Raw genomic sequence first — 18,955 nt, forward strand, 5'->3', positions numbered from 1 at the left:
AAAGTTAAGGCACATGGGATTGGGGGCAAGGTATTGACTTGGATAGAGAACTGGTTGGCAGACAGAAAGCAAAAAGAGTTGGAATAAACGGGTCTTTTTCAGAGTGGCAGGCAGTGACTAGTGGGGTACCGCAGGGATCGTTCCTTGGGCCCCAGCTATTCACAATATATATTAATGATCTAGACAAGGGAACTAGATGTAATATCTCCAAATTTGCAGACGACACAAAGCTGGGTGGGCGTGTGTGCTGTGAGGAGGATGCCGAGAAACTCCAGGATGATTTGGACAGGTTGGGTGATTGGGCAGAAGCATGGCAGATGCAATATAACGTGGATAAATGTGAGGTTATCCACTTTGGTGGCAAAAACAGGAAGGGCAGATTATCTGAATGGCAATAGATTGGGAGAAGGGGAAGTGCAAAGAGACCTGGGTGTTCTTGTGCACCAGTCGCTGAAGGTAAGCATGCAGGTGCAGCAGGCGGTTAAGAAGGCAAATGGTATGTTGGCCTTCGTAGCGAGAGGGTTTGAGTACAGGAACAAGGATGTCTTGCTGCAGTTATACAGGGCCTTGGTGAGACCACATCTTGAGTATTGTGTGCAATTTTGGTCGCCTTATCTGAGGAAGGATGTTCTTGCCATGGAAGGAGTTCAGCGAAGAGTCACCAGGCTGATACCTGGGATGGCAGGAATGACGTATGAGGAGAGATTGGGTCGATTGGGCTTGTACTCGCTGGAGTTTAGAAGAATGAGAGGGGATATCATTGAAACTTATAAAATTCTGACAGGACTGGACAGACTAGATGCAGGAAGGATGTTCCCGATGGTCGGAGAGTCCAGAACCAGGGGTCACAGACTAAGGATAAGGGGTAGGCCATTTAGGACAGAAATGAGGAGGAATTTCTTCACCCAGAGTGGTGAACCTGTGGAATTCTCTACCACAGAAGGCAGTAGAGGCCAATACATTAAATATATTCAAGAAGGAGTTGGATATATTTCTTAAGGCTAAAGGGATCAAGGGGTATGGGGAGAAAACAAGGACCGGGTACTGAATTTGGATGATCAGCCATGATCGCATTGAATGGCGGAGCAGGCTCGAGGGGCCGAATGGCCTACTCCTATCTTCTATGTTTCTAAGAGAAGTAGTAGCGAGGTAGTGCTGGGTGTCGCCGCGTACATGTGGAAACTGATGCTGTGCTTTCAGATGATGTCGCCAAGGGGCAACATGTATATGAGAAATAGGAGGGGGCCAAGGATAGATCCTTAGGGGACACCAGAGGTAACGATGGTAAGCCCCAGATAATGCAACAGTCACATGGCCAGCATGAATCATTCAGATCTTCAGGACATGACAAACAGCAGACCATAAAAGGCATAGCGAGGACGATTTTCAGGGTCTCTGCCAAGCGGGAACAGGATGGTAGCACACCAAAAAAATCGCAGTACAGCACCATGGCCCCATTCCCACTACTCCTCCAGCTGTCGCCATTTTGAACTCATCCTGGCCATGGGCAGACAGAAACGCTGTAGCATTGATTGTGAGCAGGATTGCTCCTCCTGGCACCACAAAAATCTTGACACTCGCTGTGATCCCCGCTTCGCAACTGCCTCTGCCCCTTGAACCCATTACATCCAGTTCAGCAAATTGCCTATGAGCCCTGGTGCAGCGCTCACAGTTCATCGATCGAATGGAAATGAGGCCTGGCCCTCAAAATGATTCAGGCCTGTCACCAAGGGCATCAGGCGCCCAGCGCGATTGCACCGCCCACCACCTACCCGATATCAGCACAAAGTAAAAATCGGCCCCAATATTTTTATTTATATAAATCTACTTTAAAATCTGTAGATGTGAATGGTGCAATTTACAAAGTAGTATAATTGATCTCCTGCCAGTCAGCATAAAAATCATAGATGTAACGATTCTACCAGTGACCAATGATTGGATGGTTTTTGGATCTTGGATCCAATCGATCAAGACGACAAAACAGTTCTGTCCTTTATACTATACATTTGGGACTGACATCACTCCATTATATTCTTGAACCTACTTTCAAACATTAATGGTGTCCTGGATGTCACCCCATACTCGCTGTCGAATGAAGATCCTCCATTAGGTGGATATTGCAGCAGTGCATTTCACATACCACAGACCACCTTCTGGGAGGATACCAAGAAGCCACTGTCCAATCAAAAGAAATATCAAGGATGTGAGGGCATGTGTTCTGTGAACTGAGAAATAGAGGGGGATGGGAAAGTGGGGAGAAAAGGGGGAAAAGTATTTCCATATATAGAAAGAGTTCCCACATTACATGATCCAAATAAAGCATAGGTCTGTACATTTTACATAAGCCAACCAAGAGATAAAGATAATCCAACCTGCAATCAGATATTTTGGAAAATTTCAAACTATATTCATGGAAAATGTCTTGCACAACTAATAAAATATTCAAACATTATTTTCATTGCCACGGTACCCATAGCGCATCACTTTGCAAAACTGTTATATTTGCAACATCTGCATATACAAAGATATTTAGCAGTCTCTTATAGAAAACAGATGCCATCTATGTGTCTAGCAGAAATTCAGTAATGAGGTCAAACGGTCATACAATCGGGTTACGACACACCTTTTACCTAATCTCGTTTAAAGCATTTCAACTTCAGAATAGCATCCTGTAGAGACTTGATAATGGCATTTTCCCAGAACACAGAGCTATCTCTGACAAGAGAATAACACCACTGCTTTGGCAGTCTTGCTGAATAATTCAGACATTACAGTTAATCCCTTTGATTTCTCTTTTGTGATTTTTACATGACACATAATGGACATCTTCCAATGCATACCTGTTTCTTTTCATTGTTATACACCACACAGAGTTGACAGACGTCACAACTCTAGGTTATAGTCTTTTATCATAGTCATATCACACACACACGATCGTTTCTCCATAAACTAAAACGACACACTTGCTGACTGACAGAGAAAACCACCTACAGCCTGCACATCTCAATCCACAAGCTATGGGACAGGCTTAAGAGGTGAAATAAACAAAGCAGGAGCAAACAAAACATGTTACTAAATCACAATGGTTCACTTAACTTATAGAATCTGTTACAAAATGATGAAGCATCTCAAAGTTCTCATAGATCTTGGAAGTAACACTTACTCTTACTTCAGATGAATGTCCACGGTGCAAAGATTTTTACGAGATTAAACTCCACGGAGTCCTGCACTTGACTCCACCTGCACAGCAGTACAGCGAAAAGGGAGCTTGTGAATTAGCAACAGCATGCTGTACACATACTAGGCTCCTGGAGAGGCACAAAGCACTGGAGAGGTACCACCAACGCTGCCTCCTCAAGATCCTGCAAATCCACTGGTAGGATAGGCGCACCAACGTCAGTGTTCTTGCTCAGGCCAGCATCGAAGCTTTGACCACGCTCGATCAGCTCCGATGGATGGGTGACATTGTCCACATGCCCGATACGAGACTTCCAAAACAAGCACTCTACTCGGAGCTCCGGCACAGCAAGAGAGCCCCAGGTGGGCAGAGGAAACGCTTCAAGGACACCCTCAAAATCTCCTTAAAAAAGTTTAACATCCCCACCGACACCTGGGAATCCCTGGCCCAAGACTACACAAAGTGGAGGAGAAGCATCCGGGAAGGCGCCGAACATCTCGAGTCTCTTCGCCAGGAGCAAGCGGAAGCCAAGCGCAAGGAGCACACGTCAACCCAAGCACCCCACCCACCCGCCCCTTCAACCACCGTCTGCCCCACCTGTGACAGAGACTGTAGGTCCCGCATTGGACTCATCAGTCACCTGAGAACTCATTTTTAATGTGGAAGCAAGTCATCCTCGGTTCCGAGGGACTGCCTAAGAGGCTCCTGGCTACAGCATTAACAAAATGGACTTCAACAAGATACCTGGAAGGTACTCTAAGAAGCCTATCTCAAGCACTTCATCCATTTTTTAGACAATGCATAGCTTTGAATCTGATAACCAGGACTCCCTCTTGAGACAGCCATCACAGCGAAGGGCTAGTACAATAGCACATGAAATGGTCTGTAAAATTGGGAAAAGCATAGCCCAGTGATCCATATTAATTGTTTCCATCGCCGAAGTGGGCTGCAAATCTTATTTCATACGTTGAATAGTCCACCAAAATAGAAATGAGTCATCTGCCTTCGAAATGACATCAGGACGAGACAGATAACGTGGATTACATATTATATAAACGCACTTCTTTGAGCAAGCAGGAATCATTAATGTGGCTCTACTGCTGATACAGCTACAAGATCCAGTATGAAATATAATCTAAAATGAAACAGATCTCCGATACATCACATTTCTCAATTAGATTGATCGCAAAATCACTCTCTGGTACCTATTATTCCGGTCTAAACCGCTGAACCTCCTAGATTAGATTTCCATCTATAAATCTCTTTGATTTCCAGCATTTTAAACTCAAAACAAAAAAACCTAACTCAGCTACAAGGGATAGTTGACAAAGGGAGAAAACAGGGATCCAAAGTAACTCTTCCACTGCACCAAATAGCTAATAGAAACTGAATTTTAAAAATAAAAAGTGCAAGCTACAGGAACTGGTCATATCTAATAGAATATTTCAAAACACAAGCTCATTATTTCCAGCGCATCGGTTACAAAAGCAACAAGGAAGCTGACAGAATACTGGATTTGTCTGGCCTCATTCGTTTTTTTTAATGGGATCTACCAATCCCACTGACAATATTTTTCAACACTGCAGTGTACCAACAAATCTGTTCATTGGCAAGTTTTCTCACAAATGTTTCAGAACTGTTAGAAATTCATTCAGTAAGACCACAGTATGGGACATACATTCATCTCACAATTGATTGCGCTAAAAAATTAAGTGTATGATTAGCAAGACACCATTCCATTTAAAGCTAGAATATCATTTTCTGAAGAGACTTTTTCCTTAATTTCACAAAAGGAAAATTACCCAGCCAGTGATGGCGCGTTCTCCCCCGCAAAAGATACGCCAAATCACCCAGGGTTCAGACAATAATGTCTGGTTGATTAGGCTTATATTACGTTACTTCGTAGCGGCAACGCAACGACAAAAATGTAAGCATTTTTTTTTAAATGTTCTTCATTTTGCATCTCTCTTTCGTCCCCCTCCACCAGACCCAATGCTTGGTGTATACCCTTACAAAGAGGTCAGCCAGCAAGCAGTTTTTTTGGCTGCTCTTGAACCACCTGTTAGGAAGTGCCCAAGAGGGTGTATATCGATTTAACCTCCATCCTTCATATGTTGTGCTCAGTGCCTCCATAAATAGCAGCAATGGAATCTTGCTGAGGGAGGGAATTTCAGGGGAACACCGGTCCTTGTGTGCCATCCAGGGCAGAGCACCAGTTAAAACACCATTTTTACAAGACTGTACACAAGACAGCAAGGACAGACATTCATTCCCTGCTCGCATGTATCCCATCAGGCCACTTATTTGGCAGCTGGCCAAAGGGGTTTAGTAGCCCAAGTGAAGAATTAGAGTCGCGGATCAAAATCTAATATGTGGGATGATGTACAAGTCGGTCGACGTTCACTTTTACATTTCTTTAACCCCTGCCCAATTTTCTTACATCGTCTCGTGTTCGGAAGTCATTGACCTCTTGTTCAGGCACCAGTCATCTTCCATTACAAGTTCCTGTTATTCGTGTGTGAGCCCGAGTGCTGAATGGTTGCAGGTTACTCGACCAGTGATGAAAAGTGAATGTTATCCTGCCCTCGTGTACTTTCAACAGGGGTCTCTAATCAGTCACCAGGATTGGGAACCTTGGAGAACTTTCCCCTCCCTATCCCAGGGGTGCTGAGGCCAACTATGCCACTATTACTGCCTTGGCTGAGATCAGTTAACACAGCACACACTTGGGTGGGGAGGGAAATGGCAGCAGAGGAAGGGAGGATTTGGAATCGACTCAGTGTGGCTCAGTTACTTGCCAGATAGAAATTGGTACGCCACTGGGGGGAGCTGTGCCAATTTTATTTGAGAATTAACAAAATGTTTTTTTACTTAATTCATACACTTTGCCACAGTAAGCAGTTGATTAATTTAACCAGTCCCAACCAACACAAGTTCAACTGTTAGATTAACTTTAATTGACTAATAACACTACAACTAAAAATTAAGCAGATCAAAAATGTAACATGTAAAATGTATATTTTTATAAATTATTCAAGTCAGCAGCAAATATTACCTCATAACAGGATCTCAGCTCCAGGTGAGAAAATGATAGTGTGCATGTGCTGACACTGCAATACTCCTCGCTCTGCCCACTGGTTTGAAACTAATCTTAAAAAGGCAGGGTTTATTCTATGTAATGGTCACTTTTAAAAGAACAAATGCTGGGGCCTGCAACCATCCATATTTGCATTGTGTTCAGATTTTGAATTTGAAGTTTTTAATCTAGCCAACCAAACACCTAGCTTCCAATAGTTAATGGCTCTAATTTTTATTCTAACCCATAAACATTGATTGGCCCTTGCTTAAAAGGTCATTAAGAACCACAAACAAAATTAGGAATTAGCTAAGCAGACGGTGGCATATGAGGCACTGTTGCCTCATAGCGCCAGAGACCCGGGTTCGAATCCGGCCTCGGGCGACTGTCTGTGTGGAGTTTGCACATTCTCCCCGTGTTTGCGTGGGTTTTCTCCGGGTGCTCCGGTTTCCTCCCACAGTCCAAAGATGTGCGGGTTAGGTTGATTGGCTATGATAAATTGACCCTTAGTATTAGGGGGATTAAATACGTGGGGTTACAACGATAGGGTGGGATATGTGTTGGTGTAGGGGTTACGGGGATCGGGTGGGATGTGTGTCGGTGCAGGCTCGATGGGCCGAAATGGCCTCTATCTGCACTGTGGGGTTTCTGTGATTTGTGAAATTGCACTTTTTTCCTCCCCACTCACAAATTCCCAATCTCTTCACGTTGACCAAGTAGTGGCAAGAAAGGGAAAACAAAGGGAAAAATTACTAAACTCAGCCTCACAGAACCAGACTTTCACATGCAAAAATCAGAGATGCAGGAATATCAGGAGTGGCAAAACTATCAAAGTTGCTCTCATTTGTTTAGCATATCCCAAGAAATCAGCTCTTACATTTGGACCCATCCACCAACAAAATCTGGGGTCCATCATAAATTCTAAAAGCAAAGCTATCTATTATAGGAGTTTTTAATAGCCATATCTTCAAGATATTATTTTCCAGTTGCCATTTTAAGCCAGGCTTTAGATGCCTTTTTTTTTTATAAACAGAATGCTATGTAATACTAAGTTGCCCCCTCACATCATCGGGAAAGGTGGAAGAGCAAACATCTACTTCAACTAGTCACACTCCTCTGCTCTTTTCCCATATCCCTGCAAATTTTTCCTTTTTAAGTATATACCCAACTCCCTTTTGAAAGTTACTGTTGAATCTGCTTCCACCACCCTTTCAAGCAATGCATTCCAGATCATAACTCGCAGTATAAAAACAAAGTTATCCTCATTTCCCCTCTGGCATTTTTCCCAATTATTTTACATCTGTGTCCTCTGGTTACTGAGCCTCCCACTAGTGCTAACAGTTTCTCCCAATCGACTCATAACCTCTCAATTTTGAAATGCACAGATCTAGTTGAGTGTCCTTGCTGTTCCTGGGACTAGGGACAGGGTCACTGGCAAGGCTTGGAAGCTAAGCAGAGCCAGGCCTGGTTAGTACCTGGAGGGGTGACCATCAGGGAAGACCAGGTGCAGAAGGTCACGGAAGGAGCCCCGAGGAGGGGCGGTTGGTGAGAAGGTCACGGAAGGAGCCACGGGAGGAGCGGCTGGTGAGCAGGCCCGGGCGGTGGGCTGAAGATTGTCGGACAGGAGGAATGGTGGAAATGGAATGGCAGCGCGCACCGACGCAGCGGCTTTGCTTCTCCCAGTCATGGGAGCTTGCAAGATCACATTTCGTTGTTCATGTACTTGTGCAATGACAATAAAGTTGAATTATTATTCATGACTATTTTGCAATTCCACATCAACAATAATAAAATGACCCAATGCGCTTCACAGGAGCGTTATCAAACCAAAAATTTGACACCAAGCCAAATAAGGAGATATTAGGACAGATGACCAAAAGCTTGGTCAAAGAAATAGGTTTTAAGGAGCGTCTTAAAGGAGGAGAGATAAGAGAGAGGCGGAGAGGTTTAGGGAGGGAATTCCAGAGCTTAGGGCCTCAGCAGCTGAAGGCATGGCCACCAATGGTGGAGTGATTAAAACAGGGGATGCGCAAGTGGCCTGAATTGGAGGAGCGCAAAGATCCTACAGGGTTGTAGGGCTAATGGAGGTTACACAGATAGGGAAGGGCGAGGCCATGGAAGGGCGAGGCCATGGAAGGGCGAGGCCATGGAGGGATTTGAAAACAAGGATGAGAATTTTAAAATTGAGGTGTTGACAGATCAGGAGCCAATGTAGGTCAGCGAGCACAGGGGTGATGGATGAACGGTACTTGGTGAGAGTTAGGATACGGGCAGCAGAGTTTTGGATGAGCTCAATTTTATGGAGGGTGGAAGATGGGAGGCCGGCCAGGAGTGCGTAGAATAGTCAAGCCTAGAGGTAACAAAGGCATGGATGATGGTTTCAGCAGCAAATGAGCTGAGGCTGAGGCAGAGTCAGACAATGTTACGGAGCTGGAAGTAGGCGGTCTTGGTGATGGTGCGGATATTTGGTCGGAAGCTCATGTCAGGGTCAAATACGACACCAAGGTTGCGAACGGTCTGGTTCAGCCTCAGCCAGTTGCCAATGAGAGGGATGGAGTCAGTGGCTAAAGAACAGAGCTTGTGGCGGGGACAGAAGGCAATGGCTTCAGTCTTCCCAATATTTAGTTAGAGGAATCATCGGCTTAGCCATCCAAGTACTGCTGCGCATCTATTATGTCAACAGGAAGAAAACTGATTTTATATAATATACAAATACAATGAATGGAAAGGGTTATGTTTCTTGAATAACCAACAGTGTCCTGATCACAAAGACTTTCATGAGCTGGCTGGAGGAGGAGACATAAACAAACTACTCAGTCTGTAGATTGATCTTTTCTAAGTGTTTTATTAACAGAAAATAAAATTGGGAGAACTAATTTTAAAAACTTAATGTGAAGTTAAAGACCCATCATTAGCATCAAAAAAAATAAGCATGCTTTAGTTTGATGTGTTTTCAAATTCAGCTATCCACCCATTACAGAAACCTGTTTCTACAGATTTTAAAGAAAGGAGGTGTGCATATTATCAAATTTAATTCTTTATCATTGACACCAGGTATATGAAAGGCTGATCTAGTGTTTAACATGCAGTGGGGGAAACCAAACAACTTGTGTTTTTAATTAACACAGCCGATCTACGACATATCCTTTCTGGTGTTTAGCCAGGTTTGTTTGGCTGCTGCACTGCATTACATCTTTGACGTACGGAAATTGGGCAGTGTGTGGTTATCAGGCGAGGACAGGGTCAGAACCAATTGTGATGGCCTCCACAGTCCAACAGCCAGTCAACATTCGCTGCTTAGCTTTGCATATAGAAAATGGCACTTGGGCAGTAGCTCAGAACCATATTCCCCACAAGAGAGGAGGCAAAGAATCACAACACATTGGAGCTTTTCTAATTACGTCGACCTATTTCAAGTGATCTCATTAAATAAAATGAAACCTAAATAAATAATTGAATGGTATACAAATGTCAGCGAAAGCTACAAGAGCTAACTAGCAAGAACATAGCTAGCAAACTCTGAACAACGCAACATGGCAAAGCAGAGCACAGGCTATTCAATAACAAACACACAAACTCTGGAAACTACAGAGGTTAGCTGTCTTTCATCTACCATGGTTAACCAACAATTCTAAGGAGATAAACAAAGGTACCTTCTCTGGTTTTTAAAAAAGACAAACAAATTAACAATTGTTAATTATTTTGAGGGCAAGTTACCCTCTAAATGCTCCCCAGGTCAGAGATTTACTTTCAAAAATTCTGGACAAACAAAGCACTCCCTAGAGCAGCCAGATCAAGCCTGCATCCCACTATGGTGACACCAGCTTGCTAAATTTGCTCAACGTTAACAACTAAAAGTACTTTTGTTTAGTTCTGCCACCTCCACCAATCTTACCTGCAGTCCTCGCCGCCTCAAAATACTTGAATCATCCATGATGTCCGTTCAAATTAAATGTTGCAATTCATCCCAACTTGCAAACACTTCTGTGAATTGTATTAACACTTTGTCAGTTGTCTCTCACATCAGTCGCAGGTTATCAGGCAGGTACATTGTCCTATTAGTCACCTTTCAAAGCAGGCAGAGCTACTGAACTTCATTTCCCATTTCCATAAGGACACATATTCTTTTGGAGTTTATGCAACATAAATTTCTCTGTCTTTCTGCTTGAAGGCAGTCCGAGCTTCTCAGAGGTAGGTAGTGTATCTGTCACCTATGACGGGATCGTTTCCTGTTCTGAGTGGCTGAGACACGCGTGTTCAGACGATGCAGGAATTCATTCACCTATTCATCACTAGCGTAGCTGCCGGGGCCATCTCAATTTTGCAGCTCCTCTGAGCTGGCAGTGTTAATATGAATTGCAGACTCGGCAGATAGCCAACAGCTCTTCTCCTGTGAGAGTTATGGCCACAATCAGAGCCCACTTCAGAGTCACTTCAGCGTGAAGTCAAACATCTCTCCTCACATGCCAGCCTTATCTGTCTTTTGAATTTACATCCCCAAGCACTACAAAAAACCTCTCCTCTCCCTCCCTCTCCAGACTCAAAGTCAAGCCATAAGGTGACTGTCCAAATGATATTACTGGGATATTTATGAGCCAATCTCACAAGTCTCTGGGAAGCAGCACCATGATTCATAGGAGTAACATGCAGCACAAATCCAAAGTGAACAAAGTGTTCAATTCACAAATCTTGTTCCGTTACGGCAGGCATTTGTCCGTTTGTTATGTGGCAGATCCAGAGCTCAGTAGCACTTCCTCTCCATCTGCTGTTGAAAGTAACTGAATGCAAGCAGCCAGCCAGCCAACCAACCACAGACAGGACACAGGCACATTTGCATAAATTATACAGTTAGGCATCTCACGCTGCTGAGAAAACCTCCCTCTCCCTTTGGTTCAAAATCTCATTCATTCCACAATTCTTTTGTCACAAGTATTGTGTAATTTGCAGATATAACAACAACTTGCTAAATAGTTTATCCCGAGCTATCATTTCAGCATATCTGAGTAAATCAATTCCATATTGTAAATGAAACCCATGAGAAACCCTTTCAAGTGCAGTTTACTTTGACTTATCTATAATTACTATTTCCAAGAAAAACACTCAAAGGCCAAGTCAACTTCACTTAACTGAATACATTTCTTGATCAGCACAATTTTCCATATTTATAGCACAAATTGTACTGTGATAATTTACATTACTTCAATGATTTAAACAGGAAGGAAAGTCCAGGAAGTGTATTTTTTTGTTCAAAGTACTCCCACATTCTATAGGGGAATAAAATAATTTCTTTTGGTGACGCTGTGCGACCTGGACCAGCTCCATAGTTATCAGCATTGGCACAACTTCCAAACAGCCAGACCACCTCCCGACCCCGGGAAATCACACACCAGACTTGGAGGGCAGGATTTTCAACTAGCCGTCTGGGCATAAAGCCGGTGTTGCAGAAGATCGGCTGCCCATTATAGAAACTGTCCAATTTTTATTTCCATTGATTATCAATGATAGACTTAGTGATTATATCTATTGGCAGTTTCCTGGACCAAACAGAAACAGCAGTTATAAGCCCAGGAAGCAAGTTAAAAATCTACTCCAAGATCTGCAACCCCAGTCTAAAGCATGGTTACCCAGAATCATGTGGCTCCAGGGCAGTGTGCGAGGCTAGTTTTAAGTCACCTCTCTGCTTGTTATTTCCTATGGTGCCACTCCTGTGGTAAAATGACTGGAGTGTCCCAACAGCGAGGCACACATGACTCAAGGGTCTCCATCCCAAAAAGAAACCTTTGAGCAATAAGCAGTATACTGCCATATCAAAAAAAGCTACCAGATAATTTTCTTTTCCAAAATGGGGAATACTTTAAATAAAATGTATTCCTCAAACACCTTTCTTCCTCTTTAAGCAATCTATGAAAACTTTGAAAGCAAAATGATCAGTATAAAACCAAATAAACTTTGGAACAAATTCCCATTATAACTAAAAAGAGCACAGCAATTAAAAAGCACACAAATCGTTTCATGAGATTTTTTATGATTGTATGAAATTACAGTAATTCCTTTTGTAACTAACCAGTTATTCACTGAACAGAGTTCTGTGCAGTCTAGAAGCCTATTTGTAGTAGTGGCAAAAGAAAAAATAGCTGTTGAAACAAATGACATTTTGAGGGGTGTGGAAGGGGCATGGAGAGGAAAGTACACAATATACAAATACTATTTCTACAAAAACTTAACGGGCTAATGCACAATAAACATATCCTGGATGCAAAAATTGTTCTGTCCCAAAGAAATTAGCTGTGCCAACATTTGATGCAGTGGTTCTGTTTGAGCTTACCTAGTTAAACACACTAAAATTCAAGGCAAGAACCCAAGCAAAAAAAAAGGGCTCGGAAGAGCCATTTCCTATCTGTAATAGGCATGTACACATCTGACATCATTTCTTGGAGCACATCCAACATACACATCTGCTTCTCCACTGCACAGTTCTAGCACATGACTGACAACACTCTTTGTTAACCCCCGCCAGGAGGTTGGACCGTTTCATTGACTGTGCCCTTGGAGGATGTTTTACATGTTTATTTTTTCCTACTCCCTCAAAACCTGATCAGATTGTACCAATTGTTTGGTGTTTGACTCCAACTGAATGAATTAAATGTCAAGGCAAGTATTAATATTCCGTTGAAAAACTCAATAGTGATAACTTTCCAGCTCAGAATACATATTGGAGGGTTCTTACCCCACCCTGAACTTGCAAACATTGTACATCCAACGAGAAAACAATGTGCCCCCATTTTTCTACCAATGGTGCTCTGAAGATATCTTAATCTAAAATTTAGCATTTCCCCCTCCCCACTGAAGAAACATTTAGCCTCCATAAGGTAACTCCACTGGATAGCATTAGGCTAATTTTGAAACTTGCACTCTGGTGAGCAGTGGGCCATCATATCATTCCATCCAGTTAAAGGTAATTCTACATGTACAATAGAAATAGAATTTTAACACTTCAATTACACGCCTTGCCAAAAGACTGAGGGCTCAAAAGAAACGACGCTAAGAAAATTTGGAACAAAATAGTAAACAGAATAATGGAAATCACCTTATCTTGCAGTTGAAACATTAAGTGAATAGACGTGATAGCTGCCAACTACACTGCTTTTCATGTTTATACTTCTGCTTGGTGTACAGAACTTAGCCATACGGTATAATATAGATAATGTTAAGAACCAACAATGAAAGCAGAGTGGACACCCATTTATTTACTGTCATTTTCTTTTGCTGAAATGCTGGTCCACTAGAACCAATAGGACTTCACGCAGTGAAAGTCTGTGCAATGAGAATTTCTTGTTGCAAGCAAGAAACTCCAAGTAGCTCTATGATGTGATCTACCTCTCTGCCTTCTGCATTTTCAAAGCTGAAGTAATACCAGATTTGCAATCACAGAACAGTGCTGCAGAATCTTTATTTAATTATCTTCATGCGAAGCAGTGCTAAAGAAGTAGAATTTCTAAAATTTGCCAATGACACCATACTTTGGGGGGGGGGGGGGGGGTGCGGGGTGGCAAACAGTGAGGATGATACCAATTGACTGCAACAGGACATAGAAAGGCTAACAGAATGGGCAGACAAGTGGCAGATGCAATTTAATACAGAAGTGTGAGGTGATGCATTTTGGCAGAAGCAACAGGGAGAGGCAATATACACTTAATGGCACGGTTTTAAAGAGCGTGCAGGGACAGGGGGACCTGGGAGTTAATGTGCATAGGTCCCTGTAGGTGGCGGGACATATTGAGAGAGAGTGGTTAGCAAAGCATATGGGATCTTGGGCTTCATAAATAGAGGTATTGAGTACAAAAGTAGAGAAGTTATGCTGAACCTTTATGAAGCGCTGGTTAGACCACAACTGGCGTATTGCGTCCAGTTCCGGTCACCACACTTTAGGAAGGATGTGAAGGCCATTGAGAGGGTGCAGAGGAGGTATACCAGAATGATTCCGGGGATGGGAGATCTTAGCTATAAGGACAGGTTGGAGAAGCTGGATGTGATTTCATTAGAGCAAAGGAGATTGAGGGGTGATTTGATAAAGGTGTACAAGGTTATGTCGGGTTTGGGTAGGCTGGACGGGAACAGGCTGTTCCCACTAGTTGATAGTACAAGGACTGGGGGACACAGATTTAAGGTTTTGGGCAAGAGATACAGGGGGATGCGAGGGAAAACTTTTTACGCAGCGAGTGGTGAGGACCTGGAACTCGCTGTCGACGGAAGTGCTGGAAGCGGAGACACTCAATGTTTTCAAGGGGAGACTGGATAGGCACTTGAGGGAAATAAACTTGCAGGGCTACGGGGATAGAGCGGGGGAATGGGACTGACTGGATTGCTCTACAGAGAGCCGGCACGGACTCGATGGGCCAAATGGCCTCCTTCTGTGCCGTATGACTCTATGAAATCAAAACTCCCAGCTGGTCATGGGTACATCACGCAGTTACGAGAGTTCTAAAACAATCATTATATTCTCAAAGATAGGAGTTTTATATGGACTATTCATAGAGACTTAAAAAATAAACAATGTACTTAATTTCAAAGGTTGTAGCGCAGTGTTCCAGAAGACATCTATTGCATATATGAAAAAGATATTGACCCCAAAAACCTGAGTGTCATTCTGCTGCTATAACAATGGCGGAGAAGGGCTTCCGTCCTCATATGCCCCTGTCCATCACAAATTTAGAGTCATTAATGTACTTTCAGGACCAGCATCCTTAGACTGGCTGGAAAAAAATCATGAGCATCCTGTCACAGTTGTGATGTTGGGAGAATGGCGGAAAAGACACTGGTTTTGCATCCTGCTCCTATCAGGTGGTGAGCAGCAGAGAAACCAGAACGGAATGACTGGATAACAAAATTATACGAATAGCTACAAAAAACAGATTGGCCCAGAATTTGCTGTGTGTAACAACAACCAACGATCGCGAGATCTCTGTGGGAAGCTTACATCGGGGCCGGCAACAAGCGCCTTTGCTTCGCCGCTGACCACAAATTGCGGGCCAATAATGCACGCATTCATGATTCCTCTGGGCAGTGAGTTTGCTAGTCATGGTCAAATCAACTGATGTTTAAGGGGAAGAAAATGACTACAAAAGAATCTGTTTGCAAATATAGCTTCTAGCAAGTTGATCAAAAATTATCAACTGTATTTGTAGACATCTGTAGGCCCCACTGCCCTACCTCTAAACTGACAACAGTGTGGATGGAGGTGATTATCTGGTATGAAAGCAGGCAAAATGTGAAAAATTGCTCATCAAAAACTACTGAAATCCAGAAGAGAGAGGGGGAGAGGGAGAGATAAAGTGAGAGTTTTCTAACTATGTCTGTGAGCACCAGATCAACTAGGCAATTACTATTTATGATACATATCCATTCAATTGTACGGGATTTTTTTGGGTTCTCTCAGTTTTGGTGCAGTAGCCCCCAGCCATCCTCTCCCTAATACTGGAGAATTAATGACTGTGTCAATAGAACAACTCTATTGACTAATAGCCGGAGTTTTATGACCAGGAAATTTTACACCTGATACCTGGGAGTGATGACGAGAGAGCACTTGAACTGAGGAGAATGAATGTGCTCATAAACTGCAAGAACAAAGCTCAAGCAGTTTTATCTAAATCCATGTAGGAGATTACACTTCAAAACCATCACCATCTATCTTCTTTATCTAATTCACTGTAGTTTATGAAATGGTCTATATGGTTTTAGATCTTTTTTTCCTCTGACAATGAGCATCATAGCAAACACATCATCTCCTTTACAGGTGACCATGTCCACACAATGCTGATAAAACTTGCAGTAATTGTATCATTGATAATCAACAAAAGATCACCAGGAAACAAAGCAGTATGTAAGAGTTGCACAAAACAAAAGCTGACTGGAAGCAGACATTATGGGTTGTAACACAATCGCAAAGTTCTGATCACTACAAAACATAAATCACTTTCATGGTTTAGGACATACGAACACTCCACAGGCTGTAACCACTATTTTCAGAACACTGATTATTGTATGAGAACCCATCAACCTCATGTGTGAGCTTTTTGCAGATGACCATGCTCTAGAGATGCAGAGTCAGGAGGACATGCAGCTCATTAGTAACCAATTTGCCATGCGTAAGAAAACAGAGGTCCTGTATCAGTCCGCCCGAGGAAAGCACTACACCAGACCAGCCATCAGAAAGACCAGCTCCATGTTCAGAAGACTGAAAAACCTTGTCTTGAAATCAGCCTGGGACTAAGTGTACAACAATGCTGAAAGAGTGCAGGGCTGTTATCATCATCCTTCTACGTGGAAGTGAGTCCTGCATGTTACCACCATCATGTTCAACTGCTTTACAAGTTCCACCTCCAACGCCGGAGGTCCATTATACACATCAAATGGCAGGACATTATCACCCACTAAGATCCTGAGCCACTCAGACCATCAGCATTGAGGCGATGCTGACAAGGGCAAAACTGCACTGGTCAGTGTTGTTGGTATGGAAAGCTCCAGATTAGCAAAAAGGATCCTTTGCAGCAAGCGCAAACAAGGCAAGTGCAAGTAGAATGGACAATCTGAAGCACAATCTCCAGCTATGTACTGTAATATCAATGTCAACAACTCCAGAAATCTCATGACTGATTGCACAAACTGGTGCGCAGCATTACATGGCAGTGTCAGCTGGTTATGAGCACCAGCGCACAGAACCCACGAAGGAGAAACAGTAGCGGAAAAATGAACAGCAGCAGGTGTCAACCCCAGTTTGGGTTTGTAAAATATGCAGCAGAGCCTGCCTCTCATATATTGGCCATGGTAGTTATAAGCATACTCATCAGGATTGATCCTCTTTCCAACAAGTATCATCTTAGCGTGCAAATAACTGTCACGCCCAATGTCAATCTAACTTTAATGTGGAAAGTACTTCATGTAATCACTAAAAGTAGTGACACTGGTCAACAAGGCCATAAAAAAAGCAAACCAAGCACTTGGGTTTATTTCTAGAGGGATTGAACTGAAAAGTAGAGAAGTTATGCTAAACTTGTATCGAACCTTGGTTAGGCGACGCTTGAGTACTGCGCACAATTCTGGTCACCATATTATAAAAAGGATATAGAGGCACTGGAGAGGATGCAGAGAAGATTTACAAGGATGATACCAGAAATGCAAGAGTATAACATATCAGGAAAGGATGAACAGGCTGGGTCTCTTTTCAATTGAAAAAAGGCTGAGGGGTGACCTAATTGAGGTCTTTCAAATTATGATAGGTTTTGATATAGAGTAGATACAGAGGCCCCGATTTTCGGCTTGTGTGGGGAATGGTCAGATTTCCCCGAATGTGGGGTTTCTGACACACACAAAAGTGTGTCGGCCAGCTCCACGCAATTTTCCCTCAAGTGGCCAATTAATTCCCAGCATGTGGGAAGCCTTGCTAATTGTCCAATTCGAGTCAGAAATCCCCACAGTATGATGTCATCATTCGTGGTGCTTTCAAGGTCCATAGCAAGCACTGCATCCTCTGAAGGCTTCCAAACGAACCATACAGGATGGCAGAGGAGCCTGCAGCAGCTGTGGCCAGTGCCAGACCCCAAGCTGCCTCCAAATTCGACGAGGCTTCACTGCAGGCATTATTGGATGGGGTTAGGGCCCACAGGGAGGTCCTCTTCCCTAGGTCAGGGAGGAAGAGGCCTCCCACCAAGACCAATGCTGCATGGATGCAGGTGTCAGCAGATGCCATCTCGCTGGGAGTCAGAAGAACCTTGGCATTACATCTCTATCTCCTTCCTTTACTCCCCCACAGTACCATCCAGAGCCCCCGTCCTCACTGTGGAGGAGGAAGAGGCTGTGCAGCCAGACTCCTCAGAGGAAGCTCCAACCTCTGAGGGTGCAGCATCAGCAGAAGTAAGCTCACCCAGCACCAGCGCAGACACTCACACCTCGGGGGGACCTTCGGGACATAGAGTAGTGTTGTCACCTGGTGTTTCACAGCTCACAAGTGAGCCTCAGCAGATTCTGGAGACAGGGACAGCAGTGGAGAGTCCTCATCGGAGGGCGCAGGACTCTGCCAGCTCAGCTCAGCTGCGCTGCATGTCGACCCGCTGCCTCTGGGTCCATCCGCAAGAGGAGGTGATGGCTCTCCATGCAGATGCAGGAGTCTCTGGCAGGTTTTGTCTCCAGGGTCGCTGCGAGTGTGGAGCGAATGGAGGAGTCCATAGCGACCATGAGCAGAGCCTTTGTGGAGTCATTGGCGCATGAACGCATCACCATGGAAAGGTTGGCAACCACCATGCAGGAGATAACTCACCAGGGTACGGAAAATATGGTGAGTGCTCATAAGAGAATGACATCTCTTGAGGAGCGTTGGCCACCTGTTGAACAGAGAAACCAGATCTTCATGGAAGTCCTTCGGAGTAGGACTGCCAGTGCAGAAACGGGTCCCACTGGCCCCCTAAAGCGCAGCAAGGTGCTCTCAAGCCACTTCCAAGCGCTGGCCCCCTCTGGCCTGTGCAGCTTCAGGTGAGTGAGCAGCAGCCTGGTGCTCCTGGTGCTGCTGCTGCCACCTCTGCTGTTGGAGATCCTCTAATGCCAGGAAGGGAAGGTACCAAAGGCCTCCCATGCTTCTGGCAGATGCCTCCGTTGAGGAGGTGCTGAGTTAGAGTGATGAAAGGGGCTTCCCAGGAGCTCATACTGGA

The 18,955-nt window shown here is 43.9% G+C and overlaps 1 protein-coding gene across 7 annotated transcripts in view; it reads right to left on the reverse strand.

The window, feature by feature from the left end:
• mast2 (microtubule associated serine/threonine kinase 2) overlaps positions 1 to 18,955 on the reverse strand; it is a 518,017-nt gene that overhangs the window by 376,869 nt on the left and 122,193 nt on the right. For 2 of the 7 annotated variants that reach the window (XM_085983024.1, XM_085983020.1), the window contains exon 1: positions 10,150 to 10,745. The exons of the other annotated variants lie outside the window; for them this stretch is intronic. In XM_085983024.1, coding sequence (XP_085839150.1) covers positions 10,150 to 10,188 — 39 coding nt within the window. In that variant the 5' untranslated portion in view covers positions 10,189 to 10,745. Of the gene's footprint in view, positions 1 to 10,149; positions 10,746 to 18,955 lie in introns of those variants that run through there. 7 annotated transcript variants of the gene reach the window in all.

This window comes from Somniosus microcephalus, chromosome 3 (assembly GCF_052327205.1).
Source record: "Somniosus microcephalus isolate GS21.2 chromosome 3, FLI_Smic_1.0, whole genome shotgun sequence".
NCBI classification, from domain to species: Eukaryota; Metazoa; Chordata; class Chondrichthyes; order Squaliformes; family Somniosidae; genus Somniosus; species Somniosus microcephalus.